The sequence below is a fragment of the Pecten maximus genome, chromosome 2 (assembly GCF_902652985.1).
Source record: "Pecten maximus chromosome 2, xPecMax1.1, whole genome shotgun sequence".
Classification (NCBI taxonomy): Eukaryota; Metazoa; Mollusca; class Bivalvia; order Pectinida; family Pectinidae; genus Pecten; species Pecten maximus.
Window position 1 is genome coordinate 47,026,046 of NC_047016.1, and position 12,617 is coordinate 47,038,662.

General features: G+C 38.9%; 1 protein-coding gene across 1 annotated transcript in view; it reads left to right on the plus strand.

The window, feature by feature from the left end:
• The window catches only part of LOC117322300 (contactin-like), a 37,706-nt gene extending 27,596 nt beyond the window's left edge, over nucleotides 1–10,110 (plus strand). The window contains exons 14-26 of the mRNA XM_033877131.1: nucleotides 72–353; nucleotides 722–888; nucleotides 1,158–1,284; nucleotides 2,759–2,926; nucleotides 3,584–3,730; nucleotides 4,441–4,535; nucleotides 5,325–5,417; nucleotides 5,649–5,799; nucleotides 6,086–6,207; nucleotides 6,882–7,071; nucleotides 8,195–8,310; nucleotides 8,860–9,037; nucleotides 9,594–10,110. Of these exons, the coding sequence (XP_033733022.1) occupies nucleotides 72–353; nucleotides 722–888; nucleotides 1,158–1,284; nucleotides 2,759–2,926; nucleotides 3,584–3,730; nucleotides 4,441–4,535; nucleotides 5,325–5,417; nucleotides 5,649–5,799; nucleotides 6,086–6,207; nucleotides 6,882–7,071; nucleotides 8,195–8,310; nucleotides 8,860–9,037; nucleotides 9,594–9,712 (1,955 nt within the window). The 3' untranslated portion in view covers nucleotides 9,713–10,110. The remainder of the gene's footprint in view (nucleotides 1–71; nucleotides 354–721; nucleotides 889–1,157; nucleotides 1,285–2,758; nucleotides 2,927–3,583; nucleotides 3,731–4,440; nucleotides 4,536–5,324; nucleotides 5,418–5,648; nucleotides 5,800–6,085; nucleotides 6,208–6,881; nucleotides 7,072–8,194; nucleotides 8,311–8,859; nucleotides 9,038–9,593) is intronic.
• The last annotated feature ends 2,507 nt before the right edge of the window (nucleotides 10,111–12,617 follow it).

Consider the following 12,617-nt stretch of genomic DNA (forward strand, 5'->3'; position numbering starts at 1 on the left):
AACCTACAAATTCTTCACTCAACTTTATTTGGTAACCTATATATCTCTTACACAATCTGATTCATTTTCAGCTTTCACACCGACTTTTTCAAAATCCCCCATGAAGGAAAGCCAGGATGCTGCTATACGAGGCAACATGACTTTATCTTGTAACCCCGAGGGCGCACCTAAGGCAGACATTGAGTGGCTTAAAAACGGCAACATGCCGCTCTCCACGGGAGGAAACATTGAGATCCTCATAAACGGAGATTTGCATATCAGCAACATCAACACCAACGATGGTGGATTCTACACATGTAAGGCAATCAATATACATGGAGAAGCTGTGGATTCAACTCGTGTCAACATCAGAAGTAAGTTTAATTATCAAAGTGGTGTACAAATCAGACGTAGAAAATCAGGTAGTCGGGTGACACAGTGGTAACACACTTGCCTTTCACCTAGGCGGCCAGGGTTCGATTTCCCAATCGGACTTGAAAAGGAATGGGGTCATCTGCCAGACTACATGGGTTTTCCCCGGGTTCACCAGTTTCCTTCCACAGTAAGACTCCTTGCATGCTTCAATCGGGCCAACAATCGTGATTAATATAAGTATGTATATCTTGTTTTGCAATTATTGTAAAAGAGATAAAGTTTACATGATCATTTGTTTTCTTTTGTTCCGTTATTCCTACTATTTTATTATCTTGCTGTATCTCTACTGTAAATAATCGTCTTACAGCGGGAACCACAATGAACAGGATATTGGCACCCAAGATGGATGTCAACCTCAACGACACTGCCTTCCTTCGTTGTGAAGCTTCGTATGATCCTGTTCTGGATCTGATGTATGCTTGGAAATTCAACGGAAGAGAGCTGGATATCGCAAATGATGTACATTATACGTTGGTGAGTTCTAACATTGTATATATATAGCCAGTCGCTGGGTGACTTCTGTGTTGCTATGGTAACCTATGTGTTGCCATGGCAACCTTTATGTTAATGAGATATATATATATAGCACTGTACATATATAGTCAGCCGCTTGGTGACTTCTGTGTTGCTATGGTAAACTATGTGTTGCTATGGTAACCTATGTGTTGCCATGGTAACCTTTGTGTTGCCTTTATGTTAATGATATCACCTCTTTGTTGACCCAGTAACCTTTTTATTGACAGGGTACCCATTCCAACTCCAAGGGATTATATATAAAGAATGTGCAGTTTAAACACGAGGGCCAGTACGAATGTGTTGCCAGGACCCCACTCAACGAAGCCGTCAGTATAGGAGAACTCAATGTTCTTGGTAAAATACACAATTTTTATCAACAGTAGAAACAATTTGCTTAATTTTCACAATCAAACGTTTTGTCAATGACAAGAATATTGTAAGAACCTGTTTTCAAGGTCAATGATGAAGTCTTATAATCCTGGCTTTATCTTTGTGTCTCCATGGTAATATCATTTAATATAGGAGCGTTATGTCATATCGTTATCATTTGATGACGTCATATAATGTCATATTACACAAACACAAAAAATTAGATAAAAAATTATGGAACAATCTACTTTTGTCTCTGGAAATTTAATCTTTTTCTATAGTGGTTGGGTGTGTGAGACATGATTTAATGACGTCATGTTGACATGTTCTGTTGATAGGACCACCAGGAGAATGTTTGGTGTGTGATGACATGATTTAATGACGTCATGTTGACATGTTCTGTTGATAGGACCACCAGGAGAATGTTTGTTGTGTGATGACATGATTTAATGACGTCATGTTGACATGTTCTGTTGATAGGACCACCAGGAGAATGTTTGGTGTGTGATGACATGATTTAATGACGTCATGTTGACATGTTCTGTTGATAGGACCACCAGGAGAATGTTTGGTGTGTGATGACATGTTTTGAATGACGTCATGTTGACGTGTTCTGTTGATAGGACCACCAGGAGAATGTTTGGTGTGTGATGACATGTTTTAATGACGACATGTTCTGTTGATAGGACCACCAGGAGAATGTTTGGTGTGTGATGACATGTTTTAATGACGACATGTTGACATGTTCTGTTGATAGGACCACCAGGAGAATGTTTGGTGTGTGATGACATGTTTAAATGACGTCATGTTGACATGTTCTGTTGATAGGACCACCAGGAGAATGTTTGTTGTGTGATGACATGTTTTAATGACGTCATGTTGACATGTTCTGTTGATAGGACCACCAGGAGAATGTTTGGTGTGTGATGACATGTTTTAATGACGTCATGTTGACATGTTCTGTTGATAGGACCACCAGGAGAATGTTTGTTGTGTGATGACATGTTTTAATGACGTCATGTTGACATATTCTGTTGATAGGACCACCAGGAGAATGTTTGTTGTGTGATGACATGTTTTAATGACGTCATGTTGACATGTTCTGTTGATAGGACTACCAGGAGAATGTTTGGTGTGTGATGACATGATTTAATGACGTCATGTTGACATATTCTGTTGATAGGACCACCAGGAGAATGTTTGGTGTGTGATGACATGTTTTAATGACGTCATGTTCTGTTGATAGGACCACCAGGAGAATGTTTGGTGTGTGATGACATGATTTAATGACGTCATGTTGACATGTTCTGTTGATAGGACCACCAGGAGAATGTTTGGTGTGTGGTGACATGATTTAATGACGTCATGTTGACATGTTCTGTTGATAGGACCACCAGGAGAATGTTTGGTGTGTGATGACATGATTTAATGACGTCATGTTGACATGTTCTGTTGATAGGACCACCAGGAGAATGTGGGGGCGTGTTTGCTGATCCTCACACTGTCACCACATCTACAATCATGCTATACTGGTTTCCTGGAGACGATAATGGCCGTCCAATCGACTACTACATCATACAGGCTGAAGCTGTGATCCAACCAGATGTCTGGGTCACCGTTCGCGCAGGTCAATAGATACTGTCTTTATGTACAATACCGTATATATATTCAGTTATAAGCCCATGTCTGATAATAAGCCCACCCAGTTCCATTGCCATTGGCTGTAATAAGCCCATTGAAGTAAAAGTTTATGTATTGGCCCTCCAAAAATTGAATTTTAGTTCAAGATTTATTCTAGCATTTTCATCAGATGACAAATATCAATCAAAAGCCATTCCTAATTTTCTGTTTAAGTTTAAAATTTAAATGATTGATGCGGTCTAATTACTGTAAAGAATAATGAAAACTTCATGAAAGTTTCTCCTTTTAAAACATCTATATGTAATATAGTCAAACCTACCCTAAAACCCACCTTTTTATAACAAAAACCTGTCTATAAAGGCCACCTCTATAAACAAAACCTGTCTATAAAGGTCACCACTATACAACATGCTATTTAACACAGATCCTAAAAGTCCACTGTAAACAGAATTCTATATAAACATCACTTGTGTATAAAGGTCACTGTTCTGTTTTCTTCATTGGCATTTATAGATTCTACTTTTACAGAAAAGACCTCAGTTTTGCTAATATGGACCACAAGTCAAAGAATAACCTTGTATTTTGAGTGGAAATGTATAAAATAGTTTGAAACAATAAAAAAAATGTGAGTGTTTCTTTGTAGGAGTGTCAGATATTGAGACTGTTATTGAGGGGAACTCACGTGATATGAGGAATATCTTGGTCTCTGGTCTGGACCCCGGCAATGGCTACCGTTTCAGGGTGCAAGCTGCCAACGCGTATGGCATTGGAATCTACAGCAAACCTTCTCGTGAGTCATCATACATAAGCCACCTCAAACTAACTTGTGGCAAGCTGTTTGATTTAAATCGGGTCCACAAATATCTATTTTCAGTGTGGACTTTTTAAGATATGAAATAAAATAAAATATGAAAATATTCTGTGTCGTGTTCATATGCCTGTCAAAATTTTACAGGATTATTATATGACCGCACTGGTGCACAACTTTTTGTTTGTCTGGAGATCTTCTACATCTTTCAGCAAATCTCTTTGAAAGTTTTATAATTATTTATGTAGTTATGTTTCCCTGAAAAGCTATTTTTGATTTGGCTGTTTTTACAAGAGTTATTGCCCTTGTTTTATTTCAGTATTTGATTTTTGTCCAGTATCCTCCTACGTTTTTCAACCGATATCTTTGAAACTTAGCAGGCTTTATGATCATGATATATAGTTGTGTTTTCCTGAATGACAATTTGATTGAACTAATTTTACAAGAGTTATTGCCTTTCCATGTTTATCCCTGTAGATCCTCACCTTCTTTTTTCAACCATTATTTCTTGACAAGGAACTAAACCTTATATTAGATAAGACAATCACCCAAGAAGTCCTACATTTCATTATTTGTTTTCATGTATTTCTTTTGGCCATGGGATGGGCATATATTTTTTCACCCTGCCGTTAATGTAACTCTTGTTGTTAAATATTCTACAGAATAATAAGGGTGATTACTCTAATTCACAGAGGTTTACCAGACCAAACCTGCTCCCCCGTCTAGAGCCCCTTCAAGTGTCAATGGAGGAGGTGGTAGTGTGGGTGATCTCACCATGACCTGGAGGGTAAGTCAGGATGTGTGGGTGATCTCACCATGACCTGGAGGGTAAGTCAAATCAACATTACCTGGACGTAAGTCAGGATGTGTGGGTGATCGCACTATGATCTGGAGGGTAAGTCAGGATGTGTGGGTGATCTCACTTTGATCTGGAAGGTAAGTCAGGATGTGTTGGTGATCTCAACATTACCTGGAGGGTAAGTCAGGATGTGTTGGTGATCTCACTATGATCTGGAGGGTAAGTCAGGATGTGTGGGTGATCTCACTTTGATCTGGAAGGTAAGTCAGGATGTGTGGGTGATCTCACTATGATCTGGAGGGTAAGTCAGGATGTGTGGGTGATATCACTATAACCTGGAGGGTAATTCAGGATGTGTGGGTGATATAACTATAACCTGGAGGGTAATTCAGGATGATTGGGTGATCTGATTATGATCTGGAGGGTAAGTCAGGATGTGTGGGTGATCTCACTATGACCTGGAAGGTAAGACAGGATGATTAGATGATCTCATTATGATCTGGAAGGTACATTGTAAGTCAGGACATGTGGGTGATCTCACTGTGATCTGGAGGGAAATTTAGTCAGGACGTGTGGGTGATCTCATTATGGTGTGGGAGGTAAGTCAGGTAGTTTTTGAGATGTTTTTCTTTTTTTAATCTGAGCTGTTAACTTGGTTGTTTCCTGCCTGATTTTCTAATGAATAAATTATATTTTCTTTTATATTCTTTTTATAACACCTAGTGATGTTTTGTGTCGTTACAGCATATAACTTCAATTGTATGTTATCTCCCTTAGATACTCGCCCGTGTTTACCGTGGAGGTCCGAATGTGAGATATATCGTGTATTGGCGAGCATATTCCAATGACCCAAATCGCCAGTGGAGTATGGTAGGTGGCCATTTTGACTTTACTTTGAACAGTAATTAATGCATCTTCTGGTTTTCTCAGTTTTCTTAAAAAAATGTAAAGAAAAAAAAATGGAAAATTACACAACTGTTACGACCTAACACCCATTAGTTAAAACCATATTGAATAATCCAAGATTTTCTTTTAAGAATCTCTCGGCCATTTGCGCGAAACTGATTTGCCCCACTATAAATATTTTCTCTTGTTTTTCAGAAAGAAATTTCCAATGTGAATACAACAAGGTATACCCATCAAGTTGGTGACACAAACTTTTACATGAAGTATGAGGTCAAAGTTCAGGCATTCAATGACTATGGGAAGGGACCTAACTCTACCGAGGTCATAATCTATTCTGCAGAAGGATGTAAGTTATTGAATCCAAACTCATTTAAACTTATATTTGAGGGTCAAGAACTATTTTCCACTTATGTAAAAGTTTAATATTAAAGTTTGGAGAGCTTGCTATTTCAAATGGAGGATTCCGCAGAAATGGGGGGGGGGGGTAATATTTGTGGGCAGGGGTTAATTATTTGCAGATAAATACAGTATGCATTTTTTTTCTTGAATTATTTATCACTGTGAAAGTTACTTTTAATGTTACTTACGTTTTTGTGCATATAATTAAATACTCTGTGACCTTGACATTGTAGTACCTGCTGCTGCTCCAGAGAAGGTCAATGCTGAAGGCTTCAACTCCACAGCCATGGAAGTTTACTGGACACAGGTCGCCAATACCAGAATAGCCATGAAAGGCCTTGTTAGAGGTTACCAGGTGAGTAACATGGAACATAGAGACAAGCCATTCTAGAGGAGTAGCTTTTTCCTGCTATTTCTCCGTACTTGTCTTACTGGACACCAACACTTCATGTTACTTATCATCTCATCTTCAACTGAGAAAAAAAAATTCAATATACAATGTACATTCAAATAATAGTTTAAGACAGTGAGATGGATGGATGTATGGACAGACAAATGGATGCATGGCTAATACTGACTTGTAGAGTGTAGCCTTTTGTCCATTAACTTGTGAGGTGCAACCCACAAGTCATTCAGAATTTTGATTTGAAATTACCTGAAGCATATATAGCTTTTATCACTGTTCATTCCATCGCAAAAATTACACGTGCAGAGAGGTCTAATGAGGAAGCATGGGAATAATTAACTTATCTCCTATTGTCAAAAAAGATTCTTTTTATGGAATGAATCGTGAATGTACCCCATAAGTATGAGTGAGTATGGACAGAAAAACAGATGGAGGAGGAAAGACAGACAAACAGGAAAGAGACAGCGACAGACAGACTTTGGTGCTGAAGATATAACATTTAATTCCTTTTACAATAATGACCATATCCCTTTAACAAATTGTCAATAAACTTATCAATTATGATTAATATAATTAATTTACATGTAATTGTGATTAATAAACACTATAATTTATCTCTACAGATCAACTACTGGGCAAATAACAATGAGGATCCACCCCTGAAACAGTTTATACGTTACCAGGGACAACGAGATACGGGCCTTGTGATTGGTCTAGCGGCAGACAGCTATTTCTGGTTTGACGTACAAGTATACAACACTGCTGGGCTGGGCCCCCTCAGTGAGAAATACACACAGGAGACGAAAAATCCAGGTAAATTGTCGTTTATAAATACATTGTGCTGTTTAGTAGACTTTTAATGGACTCATTATTGTACAAGATATATATGTAGCGGAACTGGACTGGGTCGATCATCAGCAACCAGGTAGCTCAGTGGTGGAGTGTTCGTTCGGAGGGTCCTGGGTTCAAACCCCGGTCTGGCTGCTACATTTTCTCCTTCTCCTGTTACATATGAATATCACATCGCCTGGTTTTGTAAAATAATCAACCGACTTCTACAATATGAGTTTCCTGTATAACCCTGCTGAAAGATTATCACACACCATAATTATATGGCAATATGCCATGCCTAGTACATGTCACAAGCTCACCTTAGCCCGAGTTTCCTCTGGCAATGACACCATGTCTGGTGTCAGCGCCAGAGGAAACTCGGGCCAAAGCTCACCCTTGTCTATTAAGGGGTCATGTGGCACAATGGTAACATCTTTCACCCAGGCGGCAGGGGTTCAATTCCCAGATCAGACGTGAAAAGGTACAGGGGTCATCTGCCCGACCGCGGGTACTCTGATCTCCTCCCACACTAAGACCTCTCATGTGCTTCCATCCGGCCATCATGAGTTATTGATATAAACTTATATAACTTGTTTAATGCCAATTGTTGTTTAATAGTTTATATACACATCGTATGTCTTATAATTACAGTCGAGTGAAATTGCTAACAGTTAAAAGCTGTTTCATTGTCTTTCAATAAGCCCACCCCCAACTTTGAATCAAAGTTCATGTGCTGGCCCACTGGGCCTTTTACAGGATAAATATGGTATACAATGTATGGTGTTCAGCCAATACTTTTGCTGTTTTAACATACTCAGTACTTACCTTACTGGAACTGGGCAGAACAGAATTGGTAGCCAGGTAGCTCAGACGAGTATAGTGTCTGTCTAGGGTTCAGAGGTCCTGGGTTCGAGTCCCAGTCATTCAAATCCCCCCCCCCCCCCCCCCTCATATTACACTGTATGACCTTACTGGAACTTGGCTGAACGGAATTGGTGGCCAGGTAGCTCAGATGGTCTGTCTGGGGTTCAGAGGTCCTGAGTTCGGGTCCCAGTCATTTAAACTTTTCCCCTCATATTACACTGTATGACCTTTCTTTCCCCAGCGCCATTCCTGTACCCCCAGGAGACTCATGTCCATTCACAGGGGGCCGAGGCTGTCAAGATCACCTGGAGAGGTATCAGTACCTCAGTATCTGAGGACACCCTCCGAGGATATATGGTAAGTTTTAAAACATCTGTCTTTTAATTAGGAGATTCCAAATCTACAACACTTGATTGTTTAAAGGTGAAAAAAGTTGGCAGGTGGTAGAGTAATAACACACATGACTTTCACCTGTGTGACTGGTGTTCATTTCCTAGATCAGGTTTTTTTTTCACCTGGAATGATTAATATATGACAAATAATCATGATGTGTTTTATTGCAATTTGGATAACTATCATTTTAAGATAATGCATGAGTTATCTCCCTTTAGTGCTACATGTTACCTCAAAGATCCTGCTTAACTCAGTAAAAATTCAGTTCCAACAGTAAAATTCTACATAAAATGTACTGAGTTATTTCGAATACTTTGGATATCTCAATTTTTTTTTCACAATCCAACTGATTATGACTTGGCAATAATAATGTTTAATTTGAATATAACTGTTTCACAAAACTGTTTCACAAAACAGATAAAGTTTCTCTTTTACAATGACTTGATCAATCTAACATGGATACTGAGGTGTACCCTAGTAACCTGTAATCTGTACCTATCATTCCTATTATAGGTATACTATTGGCAAGCCAATGAGAATTTCCGAACCGCTACAGAGGTCAGAGTTGACAGGAAACCTACAGAATACATTCTCCAGGGGCTTAAGAAAAACATTGTGTACGCTGTGAGAATTGCTGGGTACAGCGGAGGGGGTGCTGGTAAAAAATCACCCACAGTCTTCTTCACTTTAGGTAAGAATAATTAAATTTCTGAAAAACATTCCAACAAGCGTTTGATTTTTGGAGATTTTTTTTCATTTTCACTCTCAGTAGAATAATTGAATATTTAATTTTGGATGGTAGATGATGTCACCCCTCCAAACAGATAGATAATAAACATAACTAACTGTTTTTAAAGATCTACATTAAAATTTCACAATTTTGAAAAAAGGAATAACTTATTTTCTGACATGTTTTATATTGGTCCTTTATGCTGAATGACAAATTATTTTTTGAGATGTGAATTTTTGTTTATGAACTTAAACACTCTGCATAAATTTAATTTCCTAACTTTCTTTCAACTGATCTTAAAATACTAGAACCCTCTGAAAATAATGTGTTTTATTGCAATTTGGATAATTATCATTTTAAGATAATGTATGAGTTATCTCCCTTTAGTGGTTCATGTACACATTGTCATGTCTTTCCATAAGTATCATCTGCAATTATCCAAAGATGAGAGATTAGTTCTGTGTCTGATATCAGTTTCCAGTATCATCAGACTAACGGATGGTTTGTCCTGTTTCAGGTGGTATGGTGTATGTCGACCCAACACTAACAGAGATTCGTGCCTCGGCAGCCATCAACTCCTCGTCGTTTGTCTACATTTTATGTATCGCCATAGTGACATTATTGTTACAGAAATAAGTGCTGAAATAAGAAATTTACATTTGTGATGAAACCCTTGTGATTCTATAGAAATTCCAGCTGTAAACATGGCAACATCATGTATGTACATCTGACATTCCTGTCATCACTAGAACATAATTCCAATGTCATGTGGATATAAAACATACAGCAAATACCATATGTACATATGCCCACTTGAGTCACACGTACATACGTCCACTTGAGTCACACGTACATATACATATGCCCACTCGAGTCACACATACATACATCCACTTGAGTCACACGTACATATGTCCACTTGAGTCACACGTACATATGTCCACTTGAGTCACATGTACATATGTCCACTTGAGTCACACGTACATACGTCCACTTGAGTCACATGTACATATGTCCACTTGAGTCACACGTACATATACATATGCCCACTCGAGTCACACATACATACATCCACTTGAGTCACACGTACATATGTCCACTTGAGTCACACGTACATATGTCCACTTGAGTCACATGTACATATGCCCACTTGAGTCACATGTACATATGTCCACTTGAGTCACATGTACATATACATATGTCCACTTGAGTCACACGTACATATGTCCACTTGAGTCACATGTACATATACATATGTCCACTTGAGTCACATGTACATATACATATGTCCACTTGAGTCACATGTACATATACATATGTCCACTTGAGTCACATGTACATACGTCCACTTGAGTCACACGTACATATGTCCACTTGAGCCACATGTACATATGTCCACTTGAGTCACATGTACATATGTCCACTTGAGTCACACGTACATATGTCCACTTGAGTCACATGTACATATGCCCACTTGAGTCACATGTACATATGCCCACTTGAGTCACATGTACATATGTCCACTTGAGTCACATGTACATATACATATGTCCACTTGAGTCACATGTACATATGTCCACTTGAGTCACACGTACATATACATATGCCCACTTGAGTCACATGTACGTATGTCCACTTGAGTCACACGTACATATGTCCACTTGAGTCACATGTACATATGTCCACTTGAGTCACACGTACATATACATATGCCCACTTGAGTCACATGTACGTATGTCCACTTGAGTCACACGTACATATGTCCACTTGAGTCACATGTACATATGTCCACTTGAGTCACACATACATATGCCCACTTGAGTCACACGTACATATGTCCACTTGAGTCACATGTACATATGCCCACTTGAGTCACATGTACGTATGTCCACTTGAGTCAAATGTACATATGTCCACTTGAGTCACATGTACATATGTCCACTTGAGTCACACGTACATATGTCCACTTGAGTCACACGTACATATGTCCACTTGAGTCACATGTACATATGTCCACTTGAGTCACATGTACATATGTCCACTTGAGTCACATGTACATATGTCCACTTGAGTCAAATGTACATATGTCCACTTGAGTCACATGTACACATGCCCACTTGAGTCACACGTACATATGCCCACTTGAGTCACACGTACATATGTCCACTTGAGTCACATGTACATATGCCCACTTGAGTCACACATACATATGCCCACTCGAGTCACATGTACATATGCCCATTGGAGTCACATGTACATATGCCCACTCGAGTCACACATACATATGCCCATTGGAGTCACATGTACATATGCCCACTCGAGTCACACATACATATGCCCACTCGAGTCACATGTACATATGCCCATTGGAGTCACATGTGCAGATGCCCACTCGATTCACACATACATATGCCCATTGGAGTCACATGTACATATGCCCACTTGAGTCACATGTGCAGATGCCCACTCGAGTCACACATACATATGCCCACTTGAGTCACACATACATATGCCCACTCGAGTCACACATACATGTCCACTCGAGTCACATGTACATATGCCCACTCGAGTCACATGTACATATGCCCACTTGAGTCACACATACATATGCCCACTCGAGTCACATGTACATATGCCCACTCGAGTCACATGTACATATGCCCACTCGAGTCACACGTACATATGCCCACTCGAGTCACACGTACATATGCCCACTCGAGTCACACATACATATGCCCACTCGAGTCACACATACATATGCCCACTCGAGTCACACATACATATGCCCACTCGAGTCACACATACATATGCCCACTCGAGTCACACATACATATGCCCACTCGAGTCACATGTACATACGTCCACACAATGTCATACACTCGATGCCCTGTGTGTGTATTCTATACTATGTAATGATCTGATAACTATGCACTAGTGTAAATGACAGCTGTCAGAATGTGGAAGTGAGAGAATGGTTAACATTGTGTATAAGGTGATGAATATATCAGTTTACATAATTCATTTAAATGTTCATTTTTATAAAAAAAAGGAGTAGAATATTTTTCTTAACTATTAATAGTAGTTGTTAAAGGTTGAATGTATTGTGAAAGAGTGATGTTTGATGGAGAACGACTCCATTTTATTTTTGTAATAATTCAGTGAATTATTATATAAATCTGTGAGTGCTGCATACAATACAAGTGCTGTCAATCTAAAGAATAGATGTAGACAAATCAGTACCTATGTACCCCGCCTTTACTTAGTTTGGGGTATATAATTACAGGTATGGATGCTGGTACGAGGTGATGTGAAGATCGGGTTGAATTTGTATGAATGTGTTAATGACTTATTAAAATGTTTACTAATTACTGTATACAATTATTATATATCTTTTTATGTGAGATACTAATCACATGAAGAAACATTCCAGTAACAAGTTAAATTACTAGTTACCAGGGTAAGTTATAATTATGATCCTCTAACTCAAAAGTATGGGCGAAAATAACACAAATATTAACATGTTTTTCATTGATGTAAGGGG